The sequence below is a fragment of the Anticarsia gemmatalis genome, chromosome 27 (assembly GCF_050436995.1).
Source record: "Anticarsia gemmatalis isolate Benzon Research Colony breed Stoneville strain chromosome 27, ilAntGemm2 primary, whole genome shotgun sequence".
Taxonomy (NCBI): Eukaryota; Metazoa; Arthropoda; class Insecta; order Lepidoptera; family Erebidae; genus Anticarsia; species Anticarsia gemmatalis.
This window is the reverse complement of record NC_134771.1, coordinates 4,775,829-4,794,842: the sequence shown is the minus strand read 5'-3', so window position 1 is coordinate 4,794,842 and position 19,014 is coordinate 4,775,829. Positions and strand designations below refer to the sequence as shown.

General features: G+C 35.0%; 1 protein-coding gene across 3 annotated transcripts in view; it reads right to left on the bottom strand.

Moving 5' to 3' along the window:
* Nucleotides 1-18,196, bottom strand: part of LOC142984610 (putative transporter YutK) — a 28,390-nt gene extending 10,194 nt beyond the window's left edge. The window contains exons 1-6 of one of the 3 annotated variants that reach the window (XM_076132350.1): nucleotides 18,041-18,196; nucleotides 8,182-8,338; nucleotides 6,570-6,626; nucleotides 5,848-6,034; nucleotides 3,255-3,426; nucleotides 1,746-1,870 (exon numbers count right to left, since the gene is read on the bottom strand). In XM_076132350.1, the coding sequence (XP_075988465.1) occupies nucleotides 1,746-1,870; nucleotides 3,255-3,426; nucleotides 5,848-6,034; nucleotides 6,570-6,626; nucleotides 8,182-8,220 (580 nt within the window). In that variant the 5' untranslated portion in view covers nucleotides 8,221-8,338; nucleotides 18,041-18,196. Of the gene's footprint in view, nucleotides 1-1,745; nucleotides 1,871-3,254; nucleotides 3,427-5,847; nucleotides 6,035-6,569; nucleotides 6,627-6,711; nucleotides 6,793-8,181; nucleotides 8,339-17,959 lie in introns of those variants that run through there. The other 2 variants (XM_076132351.1, XM_076132348.1) reach the window with 2 other exon arrangements.
* Between the last annotated feature and the right edge of the window lie 818 nt (nucleotides 18,197-19,014).

The following is a 19,014-nucleotide window of genomic DNA, read 5'->3' as shown; positions in this document are numbered from 1 at the left end:
GTTTTAGTCGTATACCTTTAAGCCTTCTGTTTGACTAGATTATCAAAATCTGAGAAACTTGCCGAAGAGTGACTATCATTTATTAACTAATTTCAGGACATTTGGTTTGTTGAGTGAAACAAAATTGGTAATTGTCATATTTTTTTAATAATCATTTTTGAAATTAGTTAGACAACATTTGTACTTATATTAATTAGGTACTATAACAATTGTTAATTATAAATAATGTAAAAAAAGGTTACACATTGATAATAACACAGTTATCAAAAAATTATAGTAATATCAATATTACCTTAACATCGAACATTCATTCATTCAGAATATTAGAAGATAATTTTTGGTTAAATACTTATTATATCTTGGTAAAAAATCACAGATTTTCATAATGATTTTTACATCAACTTTGAATTTAAAGTTTTGAAATATATTAATATTAAATATTAGTGTTTGTAGCATTGCGCTTTCTTTATCCATTGTCATGTTGAGATATGCCTGGGTGATGTCGAGTGTACAGAATAGTTTACCTCCGTTCATCTCTGCAAATATATCTTCTATCATAGGTATTGGATATTGTTCATCTTGTATGACTTTATTTAGTGTAACTTTATAATCAGCGCACAATCGGATACTCCCATTCGGTTTGACAACTATAAGACCAAAGGTATAAGGTATAAGGTGGAGTTTAGGTTCACCACAGTTATGTTGTGAAGCCAAAAACGGAGAAAATATATATAGGTTTAGGTATTATGTATCCAACAATTATTATGTGTGATTTATACTACTTAGTTTATTAATAAAAATATCATAGTAACGCATTTTGTTTCACTCAACAAACCAAATGTCCTGAAATTAGTTAATAAATGATAGTCACTCTTCGGCAAGTTTCTCAGATTTTGATAATCTAGTCAAACAGAAGGCTTAAAGGTATACGACTAAAACGAAACGAATGTAACTTTCATTTCATAGCTGTATCAGGTTTTACTGTACAAATTGGCATAAGATTTTAGGGAATATTACCGCTTTTAGGTGGCCGGGCTGAAATATAATTTCAAGTGATTATTCTTTCTAAATATGTATTATAATTTAAAATGAAAGCGTTACATGTATTCTATATCTCTATATCTCATTATGTACTGGTATTAGTTTTTGGTAGGTGTTGCAGTTTTACTGTTTTATATTAACGAAATAATTTCAGCCCGGCCACCTGCAACCGCTAATATTTCGTATGCTATTGCATTTTAGGATTCGATTTTGTGTTACATATGTATAAATTATAGGGTACATTTCATCTGTAGCACAATATTGCCAGTATTTTTTGTAGATTAGTGGGAAACAAGGTGGCCGGGCTGAAAACGTCAGGCTGGCCCGGCCACTAAGAAGTGCACGTAATTTCTTTTAAAAAGAGTTACATTGAAAATGAAGGTGTTACATATATTAGTATACCCGGGTACATTGGATTGATAACAATCTCATTATTAAATTCCATGGGGCCGGGCCAGCCTGACGTACATTACAGTCTAAGGGCTAAACCACAGAGCCCAGAAACACCACAAGAATTTTCCCCATTTTTCCTCCATCATTAACCCCCGGATTCTGAGGTACACTTAGCGGTAGTTTATCTATTCAATGGCGGTTTTATATGAGTTTAAACGCTATTAAATAGATAAACTACCGCAAGAATTTTCCCCATTTTTCCTTCATCATTGAAACAAGTCATAATTAATTAATTTATTTATGTAACTCACCTAACAGCAGTAATATGCCCAGTCCCAGCAGTGAGATGAGCCGGCCGGGGTCATCTCTCGCGTCGAAGTACAGATACAAGCCGATAGCCACTAGCACTGCTATGCAGAAACACCACCGGAATACTCTGTACAAAAATAATTACCGTTAAAACCATATACGCAAATTGGTAAACCATCAGTAACCCTTGCTTAAGGAAGGCCGCCCGAAGGCCTTTAACGTGGCTTAACAACTGTTATCTTTATAGATATCATCAGGGGCATTCAGGGGCCAACTTTTTACGTTCCCTCCGAAACACGGAGACGCTCGGTTTAAATACCACTATTCGGTCACCCATCTATAGAATGACCGCGCCAAGGTTTACTTAATCCATTGATCGTTTAGAGTTAATTAAGGTTTATTTTAGTAGTTTTTTCATAGTTATCAAAGTGTTCAACGAAAAAAATCCCGTCAGTCGGCAATCATCAAAACGTTATTAATTGTGACAATTAAAGTAATTACATACTGAGATAATAAAACACAACGATTCGTACAATGACGCACTGAGTAGCGGTTTAACTAATACCTAATTAATTTTATCTTTACGAGTCATCACTACCGAGACCAAACCGTTTTGATTCCAAGGATTTTTGCTGAAAGAATAGCCCCCTTTACACACACACTCTATCGCGCATGAAACAACAATCGCGCGTGTAAGGGGAAAGGAAAGAGCACGCGCCGCGCTCATCTGTCAAGTCCGCGAAGAAAATCGCTCTCGAAGAGCGCGCTGCTTTCCCGCGCGTAATACTGTACGATACTAAGAACTTGCGATACAGTGTGTGTGTAAAGCCGGCTATTGATTCGTACAATGATTGAGCATTGAGGAGCAGTTTAACTATACCTAATTTATCTTTATCTTTGCGGGTTATTACTACTGTGACTAGACTGGTTTCATACCAAGGGCTTTAAAGATTAACTGTATTTGCTAATGACATGGATAATTGGATTCAGTATATATTATACAATATCAGCTTAGCCTTTCTTCCAAGCTATGTTGGAGTCGGCTTCCAGACTCACTGGATGCAGCTGAATACCATTGTTTTACATGGAGCGACTGCCTATCTGACCTCCACAATCCAGTTACCTGGGGTATAACACGATACCCTTCGGCAAGACTGGTTGTCAGACTTTCAAGCTTCTGATTACTGATAACGACTGTCAAAGATCTTCGAAAATGACACCCCACAATTTAACGTGCCTTCCGAAACACGGAGGATCTCGGTGTGTATAAGATGGTCACCCATCCATAGAACAACTTCGGCAAGCGTAGCTTAACCTCAAAGTTAAATCCATGCTAATATTATAAATGCGAAAGTAACTCTGTCTGTCTGTGACTCAATCACGCCTAAACTACGGAACCAATTTGCATGAAATTTGGTATGGAGATATTTCGACACTCGACAAAGGACATAGGCTACTTTTTACCCCGGGAAAATGACGCTTAAAGCTAGTAATAAATAAAATGTACTTACATAACGCTCCACAGTTTGCCCCAGACTGCTTTAACCTTAACCCACACAGTTCTATGGAACCAGTCTCCGAAGAACCGCTTCACTATGCAGAAGTAGATGATGAAGAAATACACGATGGTGAAGAAAGCTATGAGGCTGCCGAACCCATGACATAGCTCTAGAGGCTCGTTTACTGAGGACAAAAAAGGTTTAAGCTAAATTACAACATATTCAATTCAAAATGAAATATTCGGAGGTAACGCAGGGAGAAAGACATACACAGAACATATCGGTGATGTGTTGCAAAAAGGTCAGGTGCTACTCGTAACCGGCGGTCCTGTATGACAACATGTATGTATGTGAATGAGACAAGGGAAGTTTGTAAGGATCGAACCAAGTGACGTTCTTTGGTCTCTGCCTACCACTATGAGAAAAAGATATTATGTATGTATGTATGTACGTATGTATGTATTTATGTATGTATTATGTATCTATTCAATTCAAATTTAAAATATCCTTTATTTCGATAGTTCGTACAAAGTATTTGAAATAGTTCAAATACACTTTTTTGACCGTATCGGATTATCTGCTCGTGAAAAAAATGGCAAGAAACTTACGGCTTGCTCTTTCTAAATGGCTGTTGTAAAATAATTCTTCATTCTGAATTTTGTATACGTCCGCCAGCCACGAACCTTACATACAAGACTCTCTACTAAGTTGTTGGGCTATAGTACAATTTACAGTGAAACAGTTTCCCTTTATTCATAAACACACTATAAACCTATTTTAGTTAAACTACTACCAAAATATGTTTTCTCTCTTTCATTTTGCTAAGGAGTGAAAGAAACAAAACACTTTATAAGCCTTTCATAACTCCATAAATTTTTATGAATAAGAGGGCTGGTCTATATTTTCATACAATGCCTGAAAAACATTGCCTCATGAAATAACAGTATTTACATTTGTCATTCATGTTTACGTTGAAGGCACGAGTTTGCAAAATTATTCATAACTTACACAAATATTATTTTAGCTGTACATTTGTTCATCACAAATATAGATAAGGTTTACAATTTATCTTTTAAATGATAACGGGTGTAATATCACGGCGGTTATACCCGAAGGTGTAAGCAGAGGTGTATAAAAACATACTAGTTTTGTCATTAACAATGTTAGTCCCATGTAATAGGGGGCGAGCCTATCTATACTAATATTATAAAGCTGAAGAGTTTGTTTGTTTGAACGCGCTAATCTCAGGAACTACTGGTTCAATTTGAAAAATTCTTTCGGTGTTTGATAGCCCATTTATCGAGGAAGGTTATAGGCTGTATATCATCACGCTACGACCAATAGTAGCAGAGTAGCAATAAAAAATGTTACAAAAACGGGGAAAATATTGACCCATTCTCTCTTATGTGACGCAAGCGGAGTTGCGCGGGCCAGCTAGTTACTATATACAAGGCACGTTTCTAAACTCCGGGCTACTTTTTTTTAAAGACAAATGCCGCACTATAAATAGCTCTTGTGTCACAAGCTCAGCGGAGACTTTTACATACATACAAACAAACAACGGACACAAAGTACAACCAGACCCGAAACAATTATTTTTGCGCACAAATAATTATTGTTCCGTGTGGGAATCAAACCCACGACCTCCCAACGCAATGTTATGGCGATCTTAACCACTGTGCTACGGACGCGCTACTATGGAGAAATATTCTAAATTAAATTAGAAAAGGCCGTCACTTTGCCAGACGGAGGAATTGAACCCGGGACTTCGTCTTAGCAGTCGGCTACACTACCCACGGCGCCATAGAGACAGTACAAACAAAAGATAACAATGTCAGGGTTTTTTTAATATTAAAATAACAAAAACCTGTTGCTTGTCATGTTTTCATTGTTTTATAAACATTTATGTTTAAATGATAAACAAAGTCTTGAAGGACATTGCAAATAAAAAAGAAATTGTATTTATTCTATGTCTTTCTTTTTTCTTGATATGACTATAGACTCATTTTTATTCGCAACCACGTTTTGTAGTGGTTGCGAATAAAAATGCGTAATAATAAATAGTTAGTTTTAGTTTAACTTTGTCGTGGTCTGTACTGTACTCTACTGAAAAAAAATTCAAGCAATTCGAGAATTTTCATTGTCATAAAGCCGGCGTATCTATACTAATATTATAAATATTTCATAAATTCGCTGGGTTTACGAATGCGGGCTATAACTACTTACCCCCGGTTTCAGAGGTACATTTAGTGGTAGTTTATCTATTCAATAGCGTTTAAGCTGATATAAATATGACAGTTTGAATAGATAAACTTTCGTTAAATGTGTCTCAGAAACCAGGCGTTAGACTACAAAAGCAATTTAGAACAGTCATAAAATATTAGGTCGGGTAAAAAGTCTTTTCGCATTATAGTATGTATGAACTTGTAATAAAACCTCTTTGGCCTCAAGAATCACGAATGAGTACACGGTTCATTATGTTTCTTTCAGTGAGCTCGTGGGGTACCCAAATATCGAGCTTTTATGTGTAGAGAAAAGATTTAATTACAAGTTCATACATACTATAATGCGAAAAGACTTTTTCCCCGACATAATATATACTTACTATAACTTAAATAATAGTACAAGCATCCAAAAAAGTATCCGATCACAATGCCGTTTAGTACAAACAGCGTGATAGTCTTCATAGCCGAGCCGTTCTCCTTGATGAAGCTATCGGTGCTGCCCCCTAGCTTCGTCAGCGTGTTCTCCAGCCACCCTGACGGCTCATAGTCTAGGTATTCGTGGGTTATCTGCAAGATAAACAGATATATTAGCTTAGCCTTTGTTCAAAACTATGTTGGAGTCGGCTTCCAGTCTCAACGGATGCAGCTGGATACCAGTGTTTTACATGAAGCGACTGTCTACCTGACCTCCGCAACACAGTTACATGGGTAACACGATTTCCTTCGGTAAGACTGGTTGTCAGACTTTCAAGCTTCTGACTACTGTTAACGACTGTCAAAGATCTTCGAAAAGTGACAGCCGGGACCCACAATTTAACGTGCCTCCCGAAACACGGAGGAACTCGATTTGTAATAAGATGGTCACCCATCCACGGAACAACCTCGGCAAGCGTAGCTTAACCTCGGAGATCGATCCGTGCGGCCGTTGTAAACTAAACAGAGGTACAAGGTAAATCTAAATCGTAGAGTCAGTCGATGAACGATCTTATGTTTTGGTAGCGAACGATACGAGTCAATATTTCTCCATAAAGTACGGTTTAAACGTTTATTACAATCTTATCATTATAATGCTTTGGTCCACCAATTAATTAACTGTAATTACCTGTCCATTCTTTCCATATTTTTCAACCTCCCCCATTTCGACTTCATCTCCCGTGCTCTGAAAATAACAACGAATTGATTTAACTATTCTTACATACATACATACAAAAACCACACCTTTTTTCTATAGGTTAGGCAGAGACCAGAGAACGCCACTTGGTACGATCCTTACAAACTTTCCTTGCTTCATTCACATCCATACATGACCTTGTCATACAGGACTGTACTTGTATTATTTTGTATAAAAATGACATCAATGAATCTATTTGGCCACGGTGTGTGACAATATAAAAACATTCATTGTTAATAATGTATATTATATTGTTTAAATAACTATATTGTAAAAGGTTTATTGTTCCCGCACGTGCCGATAGCCTAAGGCAGATTGCTACTTAATATAATATATTATTATAAAACAATGTCCGTCATCGTGTGTGCCGTTTCGCGCCCCGATGACAAAAGTAGGGTTTATCAAATAGGTTTTAGTATACAAATCGTAAGGGGTTTTCATAGGTAGCCCACATTTTCTTTTCTTTTTTAAGACCAAAAGGTGCCATCGACGAATCGGTCCCCCATTTTTGAGATTTACGTTAAAATATATTTTGTTTGTAGGTGACATCTTAAAGTTGTTAAAAGTGGACTTTTTGACAAAAATGGTTGTGCACTGAAAACTTACACAACAATTACTTTTCAAAGTTCGAATAATTTTGCCCCGCTCTCAAAACAGGTAGTCCGGATATACGAGTACGCAACGCTGAAATTGCATACCGTCGCCTTAATATGCAAACCTCCTAACTCAATTTCTAGACGAAATTCTGTATTCGAGAAATCATTAATCTTACGACTAATTATATTTTATTGTCATCATAATATAATGATTATTATAGAAGACATCCAAGAATCGTGGTAGTTATGCAAGACAATTCTTAACAAGTTAACAAGAATTTAATTACAACAACATTAAGATTAACCCGTAACGAATGTTCATAGTAAAATAAATTAATATTTTTATTAGTAAGACGTGGTTAATTGATATTTGCAAGTTAATAACTTTGAATATTAATATTTTATGTTTTTAAGTAATGTAGTAATTAAATATGTAGATTTTTATCTTACGACGTCTATGGCGAAATAGGTACTGGCGAAATGGTTGGTATCTAATGAGGTGACACCAACCTTTACGTGAGTGGTCAAGGGTTCGATTCCCAAACAGAACAAAAATGTCATAACAGGACACCTGTCATATTCGAATCGTGTATAAAGTATAGATACTATTAGATACATTTATGTTTTGCCATTAACAATGCTCGTCCTATGTAATTTGTCCGAGTGGGATTCGAACCCACCACATGCGGCGCTACATTGTGGTGATCACATTAACCACTGCGCTAAACGTGCAGTTATCCTACTAATATTATAAATGCGAAAGTTTGTGAGTATGGATGTTTGTTACTCTTTCACGCAAATATTATTGAATCGATTACGATGAAATTTGATATGTAGGTAGCTGCAGACCCAGAATAACACATAGGCTATTTATCCAGGAAGGGTTTCCACGCGGACGAAGTCGCGGGCAACTTCTTGTATAAAATAATAGTCAATGAATAACTTACCGAGTTCTGTGGTTTATCATTGGGGTTTAACACGTCCATGTTTGTTTGACTAGTACACAATATCACTTGACACTTAGAAATATAGAACAATTCATAAATAACACAGTTTTTCAGCTCCTCTGTCCATTGAGTTTTAATTTAAAGTTGCACATTTTATCTGAAACAAGGAGAAACAATTATTATAATAGGTAGTCATAATAATAGGCAGTAACGTGGTTTCTTTTGTAGAATGTCACCTAAATAGTTTCTGTAGTTTCTTATGAAAGTGCTTGACATACATACATACAGTATTGTATAAAATAGAATCTCCTTTTGGAGTTCCAGTGGAGTGGGTTCGATTCCCACGCGGAACAATTATATTTGTACGATCTACAAATAATTGTATCGGGTATGGTTGTAGATTGCGGCCGTTGTTTGTATGTTTGTAAAAGTCGCCGCGATACAAGAGCAATACATAGCGCGGGAGTAGTCTTTTTCAAAAAAACAATAACGGCCATAGCTTCAAGGTCGATGAGGTATGCCATACTATATAACTACCTGCCCCCTGATACAATATCTACGAGTACGTAATGACACAATCGTTATTTAAATAAGATAAGACTATGTTTACTTTTACACGTATCATTGTACAATTACAAGAAAAAAAGAATTTTAGCTAACTTCTACGATAGCACTACATAATATTGACGTTTAGTCTATAACGCTGATTGTTGGCAGCTCCTCGCATGATCAATTATTGTATCAACCACATTGTAAATCTTTTGGCGATTGAAAAAGTGGTCGTGGGTTTGTTGCTATCTCTTCTCATTAGGCTCTACCCCTTTTGATTAACAACTTTTTAAAATTAACTTTAATTATGAAACTCGATGCACAAATAAATTTGGCAAAAAAATTTTGATACTCGAAACTCGAACTTAAGACCTGACTTTTTACCGCAGCGCTGCGATATACATAATAAATTTATATATGTTGTGTAAATAAATCCGTGTTTGAAAGGGAAATTACTTTTATCTGCGATCATTAATTCACTGAATCAACATAACGCTATCGTCCAAGATAAGTAAAAATCCCTTTTTTTCTACCTTTGTTATTGTTTTTGTAAACATTTTGGTATGTACGATAATATTATTAAGTAGCGTAGGTACATATAAATCTACTAGCTGACCCGTCCAACGTTGTTTTGCCATAAAAATTAAATAAAAAGACATTGTCCAGCGGACAAAATTGTGAATCTAAACCATTCTCAGATCACCTTGAGCACACACAAAAAAATCATCAAAATCGGTCCAGTCGTTTAAGAGAAGTTCAGTGACATACATACTTACAGAAGAATTATATATATAAAGATATGGTACATGGTTGAATGCCAATCTTAGGAACTACTGGTGCGAATTGAAGAAATATTTTACTTTTGGGTAGGTTATACAAGGAAAAGCATAGCTCAATGACTGTATATAACTACGCAAGTATGTACGTTTAAGGATATGATATAAAACGTAGTATTACGTAAAGATAACGCACTTGAATGCAAGTCAGTGACATTGCAGTAGTTATGTAAACCACTCATTGTATCTTTAACGATCTAGACGAGCCTCCGTACAGTACAAGTACTTACATAATATTATATACTGTCAGAAATTGTATTAAGAGTACCTACATATGTATGTATCTATACTAATATTATAAAGCTGAAGAGTTTGTTTGTTTGATTGTTTGTTTGTTTGAGCGCGCTAATCTCAGGAACTACGCATCCGATTTGAAAAATTATTTCAGTGTTAGATAGCCTATTTTTTGAGGAAGGCTATAGGCTATATATCATCGCTACAACCGATAGGAGCAGAGTACCAGTAAAAATGCTACTAAAACGGGGAAAATTTTGACCCATTCTCTCTTATGTGACGAAAGCGAAGTTGCGCGAGTAAGCTAGTCTATACTAATATTATAAAGCTGAAGAGTTTGTTTGTTTGTTTGAACGAGCTAATCTCAGGAACTACTGGTCCGATTTGAAAAATTATTTCAGTGTTAGATAGCCCATTTATCGAGGAAGGCTATAAGCTATATATCATCACGCTACGACCAATAGGAGCGGAGTACCAGTAAAAAATGTAACAAAAACGGGGGTAAATATGACCCATTCTTTCTTAGGTGCCGCAAGCGAAGTTGCGCGGGTCAGCTAGTGATTCCTAATCAGCGTAAAGTTTAAGTAATGTTTACTCAACTGTTATGCAATAGGTTCGAGTCTCGCTTGAGTTGCACCCAGTCAGCCAAGGAGAAGGTGAGGGCTAAATGTCAGGAAGTCAAATATTTAACAAATAATTGCATTTTAGTTTAACGGATATTAATGATTTTGTAAACTAGTTTTTTTAGTTAAATGTAGCGCAATTATTGTGCTATTGTGCTGAATTTCCCACAAATTATTGTAATAATATCGTTACCGGTCCTTTATGACAACATGTATGGATGTGAATGAAGCTATAGAAGTTATTTATTTATTTAAAGGTAACAAACACAAGTGGTATAATATCCTACTAATATTATAAATGTGAAATTTTTTGAGTATGTATGGATGTTTGTTACTCTTTCACACAAATACCTACTACTGACCCGATTACGATGAAATCTGGTATATAGGTAGTTGAAGAGCAAGAATAACACATGGGTTACTTTCTATCCCGGAGTTTCCGAGGGATTGGGATTTACAAGGCAAGGGTTTCCACGCGGTCAAAGTCGCGGGCGTTGTCTAGTAATAAAATACTTTTCCTTTCCAAATATTGATTTAGGAAGAACCTCTATTCAAAATCAGTTCTTAAACAATAGAATACGGGAATTAACGCGAACAGGTTGCGCTCGCCGAAACGTTAGGCATTTTAAGGTAAAATGCGTGTTCGCGTTAATTCCCGTATTCTATTATACATTAAACATGCAACGCGAGAGTTTAAATATTATGACAGTTCTTAAACAGTCTCAAAAATCTCGAACGCATCAAAACAGGTAAGTTTTGTGCAGCCATTTGCAATAAAAAGTGCAATTTACTGTCGACATTAATTTGTAAACCAGTTCTCTTGTGAAACTGGTGGCTCTGTTCAATCATATACCAGTTTTTAGTAAGTAGAAGCTATTTAACTTTTATGCAATATGTAAATATTTTTGTGTTATTTTTCCTGTAGTTTTTTCCCATTGTAGCCTATTCTCTCGCGCCATTTTCAAGGTTCTTTAACCAAAGGGTAAGAATTTTACACAATTACTAAGCCTCCGCTGTCTGTCTGTCTCCAGGCTGTATCTCATAAACCGTGATGGCTAGAAAACTGCAATTTTCAAAACAAATACTAAAAATTAAAAAAAAGAAGTGTGGTCCCCATGGAATAAACGTGTTTTTTCGTCCTGTTTTGGTATGGAACCCCCCGTGCGGCTTTTTCCATCTTATCTTATTTTCTCCAGCCCTTTTTTGTACCTTTATTTATATTGTGTCCCATTTCTGGACAAAGGCTTTTTTCTCTCCAAAAGTCACGATCTAGTGCAACTTCAGTTTTGCTATTGGAATAGAAAGATATCCACAATTTAACTTAATTCTTCTTATCGCATGATTAGTGGTCAGTCTATTGTCAAAGTTGTTCAAGCCGCCCGAAGGCCTTTAACGTGGTTTAACGACTGATATCCTAATAAACAACAACCAAGACCGACATTTTTCGATCCCCTCCGAAGCACTAAGACGCCCAGTTCAAATACCACTATGCAGTCACCCATCTATAGAATGACCGCGCCATGTTTGCTTAACCGACCGTTTACCGACCGGTGGTCCTATACTAACTTTTATATTTGTATGTAAAACTCTTTTGATATTAAAAAACACTATCAATATAAACTTCAAGGTTACATTTCTGGGAGTCCCCATAGGTATGTTGATGATTGTAAAGTAATAAAAAGTGTTGATGGTTTTCCTCAAACTAGAGATACAACAACAAACACATTCAAGGTTCCATTTTGAAGTTATTTTATAATTTTTAATTTACTGACGGTACGTCATATTTTAAAACTAGCTGACCCGCGCAACTTCGCTTGCGTCACGTAAGAGAGAATGGGTCATAATTTTCCCCGTTTTTGTAACATTTTTCGTTACTACTCCGCCCCTAATGGTCGTAGCGTGATGATATATAGCCTATAGCCTTCCTCGATAAATGGGCTATCTAACAGCGAAAGAAATTTTCAAATCGGACCAGTAGTTCCTGAGATTAGGGCGTTCAAACAAACAAACAAACAAACAAACAAACAAACTCTTCAGCTTTATAATATTAGTATAGAAAGTATAGATATAGAGTGGTAAACAACAATATAACATAGCATATAAAATAATGACTGTAGTTTGGTGGTAATAAATTAATAATAATAAATTTAACCCATTAATGTCCCACTGCTGGGCAAGGGTCTCCTCCCGTAATGAGGGCGGGGTTAGGCCTTGAGTCCACCACGCTGGCCAAGTGCGGGTTGGGGACTTTGTATACCTTCAAGAACTGTTCTAAAGAACTCTCAGGCATGCAAGGTTGCATCACGATGTTTTCCTTCACCGTTGGAACTAGTGATCATTATTTCTAATAAACACATAACTTGGAATTCATTGGTGTTGCCACGGGTTCGAATCTGTAACCACTTGCATGGGAGGTACCAACTTTAACCACAAACTTAACGTCAACTCAAATCAGCTAATCTATACTAATATTATAAAGCTGAAGAATTTGTTTGTTTGTTTGAACGCGCTAATCTCAGGAACTACTGGTCCGATTTGAAAAATTCTTTCAGTGTTAGATAGCCCTTTTATCGAGGAAGGTTATAGGCTGTATATCATCATACTAAGACCAATAGGAGCAGAGTACCAGTAAAAATGTTATAAAAACTGGGAAAATTTTGACCCATCCTCTCTTATGTGACGTAAGCGAAGTTGCGCGAGTCAGATAGTAAAATATAATGACTCAATTTTGCAAAATCGTAACAGTAAATGTTTTTGTTAAAATTGCCTTAATTGGTACATATCCTAGGGGTGTTTCTGAACGAAGATAATTATGTCAATTATCTTATTAAAGGTCGTTGAACTTAGCTTCAGGGCAGTATTATAAGTTACGGTATTATGTAGAGACATTTTGTATTCAGTGGTCTGTTTATTCATGAATATGGTTCATGAGGACTGGGGCTCGATTTCCGGGTGGGAAAATGTGTTATTGTTTTTTTTTTGTATAGCATCGTTAGTGTTATTCGGTTTATTTAATTTCTGTTGCAATAATCTTAATAATAGCCTAAAGTTTGTTTACGTGGCTGGAATGTGGTAATATTTATTTGAATAAACATTATTATAATGTGGATGGCAATGCTTTTTTTATGGTATCTTTCACCCCTATGTGTAAAGGACGTGATTTTATGTGAGTATGTATGTATTATTAGGCTCTCATTTTGTAAGACTTTGAATTATAAACGTTGTAAAAAAATACTTTTTTTAATAAAGATGAAAAAAGGACTGTTTCTTCTGCAAAGATTTTAGAAATACCAAATTCTCAACCTGGAAATCGAATACAGGACACCATTTCCAATGAATTGAACAATTTTGTCTACTTATAACCTCTCAGGTCATAATCATTATTATTTTGGTATAATCGACTCATGAGTCAAAACTAATCACTACCGACAAGACAAACAATCTTTACATTAACTAGTTAATGGCTAAAACTATTGTTCTTTATAATTAACTACAAGAAATAAATTAAATAATACAATGACTTACTAAAACTGTTAGTAATTGTCATTTACGTAGATAAATATCGTGGTTTTTTATCGTATGGTTAGTGGTCAACCTAGTGTCAAAGTTGTTCAAGCCGCCCGAAGGCCTTTGACGTGGCTTAACGACTGTTATCTTAATTAACAACAATCAGGACCGATTTTTGACGTGCTTCCTGAAGCACGGAGACGATCAGTTCAAATACCACTATGCGATCACCCATCTATGTAATGACCGCGCCAAAGGTTACTTAACCCACAGATCACTTACCGGAGAGTGCATCTGGCTATGAGCACCTAATTTCAGTTATTAAAACACTGAATAATTCACGGGATATAATAAAATAAATGTACGGAATTTTCTTTTGAAGCAAAAGTCACAATCAAAAGCAAGTTTTATATAATTTTCTTATTTATCTGTATAATCTACATAAATGATGTTATGTGTTACTTATTAACCTGATAGAAGGTAAAACCCCGAGATTTTCCTGTTAACTGACAACAAAATACGTAAGAAAAAATTAAATGCGTAGGAGGCGAAGAAGGAAAACCAAAATTTAAAATGGTTTCCTTTTGAACCATCACACTTAAGTATTCAAATCATTGCTTACTATCTATACTAATATTATAAAGCTGAAGAGTTTGTTTGTTTGAACGCTAATCTCGGGAACTACTGGTCCGATTTGAAAATTTCTTTCAGTGTTAGATAGCCCATCTATCGAAGAAGGCTATAGGCTATATATCATCACGCTACGACCAATAGGAGCAGAGTACCAGTGAAAAATGTTACAAAAACGGGGAAAATTATGATTCTCTTATGTGACGCAAGCGAAGTTGCGCGGGTCTGCTAGTAAGTTATATAAACAAAAGAATCTTATCTTAGGGTAGTGACAAACTTAGTAATCTTTTTCAGGCATGCAATTTTTACAAAGTAGGGTAAAGAAAGATATTTTATCGTTATGTCTTGATGCTAGCTTCTATATAATAATAAACATTATTCTAAATTCATATCAAGAATGTTAATTGATAGTATTATAAGTTACTATTATATCCAAAGGTATAGACAGAAGTGTATGAAATATTCAGGTTTCACCATTAGCTATATCAGTCTCATGTTAGAAGGGGTCAAGCCTCTTGCCATTTACCTGACACGATACCAAACTTCTGATGGCTACTATTATTGAGATCTGAATAACTCAAATAATAGAATTGTAATCGTAGTTGGTCCGTAAAATGCGATGAACCGTTTTTAACTCTTACAAGCTCCCCCGCACCCCCTCCCCAAGCTCAAATCAAAGTTATTTTTCTTATAATTTTTGCCATGTTTTCTGCCATTTCCAAAAAAATTCATTCTGTTACTATTTTTCTTAACTTTCACCGTTTTTAAAGGCTTTTGGCACCGGTCTATATGTGACAGTCAAATTTACGATACCCAGCAATTTTAACCGACTAACAAAAATAAATAGGTTCGCAATTCGCTTGCGTAAACCGATTTTCAGGATTCCTTTTTCGTATGAAAGTAGCTGCTTCTCATGTTCCACTAAGGCATATTTTATCCAGATTTCATAGGAAGATTATAACATTATATACATTTTCAATGTAGCGAGTACCTATGCCTTTATCCAACACATAATGTAAGAACACCTGTTCAATAATAATAAAAAAATAAAAACATTACGCCATTTTGTGATCAGATAACTAGATAAGGTTTAAGAACAGATTATAAATTATCGTAATCATAACTAATACTTATTTATCAGATAGGTATTGTATGCCTTTAAAGATATCATTACGATAAAAATATTAGCATAAATTATTATTAAAGATTGTAAATACTTTATTAACAGTGTTCCCAACACTTTTTTTAAATAATTTTCACTTGTTTCAACGGTGAAAAGGAAAACATCTTGATGCAACCTTGCATGCCTGAGAGTTCTTTAGAACAGTTCTTGAAGATATGCAAAGTCTCCAACCTGCACTTGGCCAGCGTGGTGGACTCAAGGCCTAACCCCTCCCTCATTATGGGAGGAGACCCTTGCACAGCAGTGGGACATTAATGGGTTTAATTTATTGATTTACCTATTTAGGGCATAACCCGCATAACCAAGTTAAGAATCAATTACTGTGTCGCAGGAACTTGTCCAAATCAATAGATAACTTTTTAGGATTTCGTACCCAAAGGGTAAAATGAGACCCTATAGCAGACTTCACTTTCTGTCTGTCACCAGACTGTATCTTTCACGCCTACTTATACATATGAGACCATTTTCCTATGAAATCCCAGGAAGCGAAAGAAGTTATGGGCAGAAACAGATTTACAAGATAGTTTGAAATATCATTGTTAATATTGGTTTTCTTCCTTTTCTTGGTATGGTGCTAAAAGTAAAAATTTATCATATATAAAGTATTTTTTTAATACTTTAATATAGCAATGAGCCAACTGTATTATTAAGATAATTGTTTTAAAAGATTATACCTCTACAAAAGTATTAAGACTGGTTACTGTTATACTTCTTTATAAAACCATAAATAATGACTCAGTATTATTTAAAATTTACCTACTTTATGATCATTATTGACTTTAACACATTTCCGTCATAATAATATTTTTAATAGTAAGTTTATTAACCTGTTTTTTTTCAATAAAATATAATTCAATGTTTACATTTTTAAGTAATATCTAAACAAACTTAAATGTAATTAGCGAAAATTTGAAAAGTAATAGTCTCATAGTTCTGGCCACTTGCGAGCATGTATGACAAGATAAATAAATGAATATAAATGACGTAAAAAATATATTATGTAGAGATCATAGCAATCAGAATTTTAATTATTAATTGACATTTCGACTATAAATATTAGTTCTTTCGCTGTTTATTCCTTCACTCCCGGGAACATCTTTCTTTTTATTTTTTAGTTTTGGTGAAGGTGAGACAAATTAGGTACATATTCTATGAAAATAAAATGTCCAACTGCTGGACACGATTCTCCTATAGTAGATTGAATTGCATCTTTTACGCTGTTCAAGTTTAAGGACTTGACCTTCCTTCAAAAACTCATGGAAAAAATCGGTTATTGGTTCATTATTTTAAAATTTACGTCACATTAATGTGCCTTTGCTAGGCAAGGGTGTCTCCTAATAAGGGAGGGGTCAGGTCTTGATTCCACCACGCTGGCCAAGTGCGACTTTGCATGCCCTCAATAAATGTAGGTATTAAACAAATTTTAGGCATGCAAGGTTTTCTCACGATATTTTCCCTCACCGTTGGAGCATGTGATAGTTATTTCTAATACACACATAACTTCTAAAAGTCATTGGTGTTGCTTCGGGTTCGAACCTGCGACCACTTGCATGGGAGGTCTCAATTTATACCACGCGACACTGCACACATGTAATAAGTTATTAAAATTAATGTTTCTAAATAAAGAATAGTTTAATCTTTAAATGTCAGTATTTAGTGTTGATCTTTATATTTTAGTTGCAAGGACACATTCACACGACTTTTGTCTAGACATATAAGATATCTTTACTTACTTATATTGTTTTCGAAAATTATCAACACAGACTCGGTTCGAAGTAAAAGTTGTTTGCAAAATGAAATTAGCGTCGCTACCGGGAATCGAATTCGCTATACTGTCCGACTCTCTCTTTTCAATGTAGGTACATAGCTCTACGCGATGCGATCACTTTTAAAAAGGTTTACAAATAGTAAATTTAGGGCTCTTGCAGTAAATTAAGTAGCAAAATATACGTTTTAAATATTTTTATTAAAATTAAAATATTGTCAAAACTCCTCAAAAGTCTTATAAAAATTATATTGCGAACTCCGCATAAAGCTTTAAAAAATTAAAAAAGGAAAATTATTTGTACCTAATTACGATTTTTCCCGTTCACACGGATTTTCCAAAACTTGCATTTACACAGACAAAAAATATTCGTGCAACATTAAATGAATCGCAAGCCCATGATACAAGGACACTCATATTAATGTCGCTACATTATTTTGCAATTGCTTACCCTGTTTACATAGTAATAACACTAACACAAAACTGAATTTAAAATAAAAACATTAAAATAGAAAAAAAAAATACCACACACCTTTTTTAAATTCACAAAAAAAAAAACGAAATGGAATTAAAAAAGTAAATTGATAATGTTTATTAAAACAAAGATGGCGCGTGCGCGTGCGTTTCCCGCGCTTCGCGTTTGCGAACTGTCTGCAAACGTTCGCGGTAAAACTAATTGTTGTATTTGTAGTTTGTATCACAGCTGTTGGCTGAATGATAACGAAAGGTGGTTTTATTGCTAGTTTATCATTATTTCGCCATAGTAATTAGGTGATTGTTTACATCGAATTATATTGATGAAACGGGATAAGATGTCTTGTTAATTTTGATAATGAAAGTCGATTATTATTATTTAAAGCATTCAAAATATAGGTCCGATGCATTGACAATCCCGTTCCAATCATATAATAGAATATGGAAATTAATGTGAACACGCATTTTACCTTAGAATGCTTGACATTCCGGCACAGGTTGCAAAGCCGAGACCGAAACGTCAGGCAATCTAAAATTCAGGTAAAATGCGTGCACGCGTTAATTCCCGTTTTCTATAATGTAATAAATATGCTACGCGAAAGTTTAAAAGTTATGAATCGATATCAATAAAATTTAAAATAGAAAAATTGCCTATTTTCTTGTAGCAACTATATTTATACAAAGGAATTGGAAAACTAAAACAAAACTATGAAAGAGTGGCGCAGTGGTTAAGGTCGCCACGCTGCTACCATTGCACCAGGAGGTTGTAAGTTTGATTCTAACACGGAACAATTATTTGTGCGATCCACAAATAATTGTTTCGGGTCTGGTTGTACTTTGAGTCCGTTGTTTGTATGTTTGTAAAGTCCCCGCGACACAAGAGCAATTATTTTCTTAGTGCGAATAAAGAAATAAATCAAAATATAGCATGGACATGAATTTCATTTAAATATACTTTCATATTCAGTGATATTAAAAGACTGATCAATTATCATATCCACATGGTCGGATTATCGCATCAGCAAATTGTTG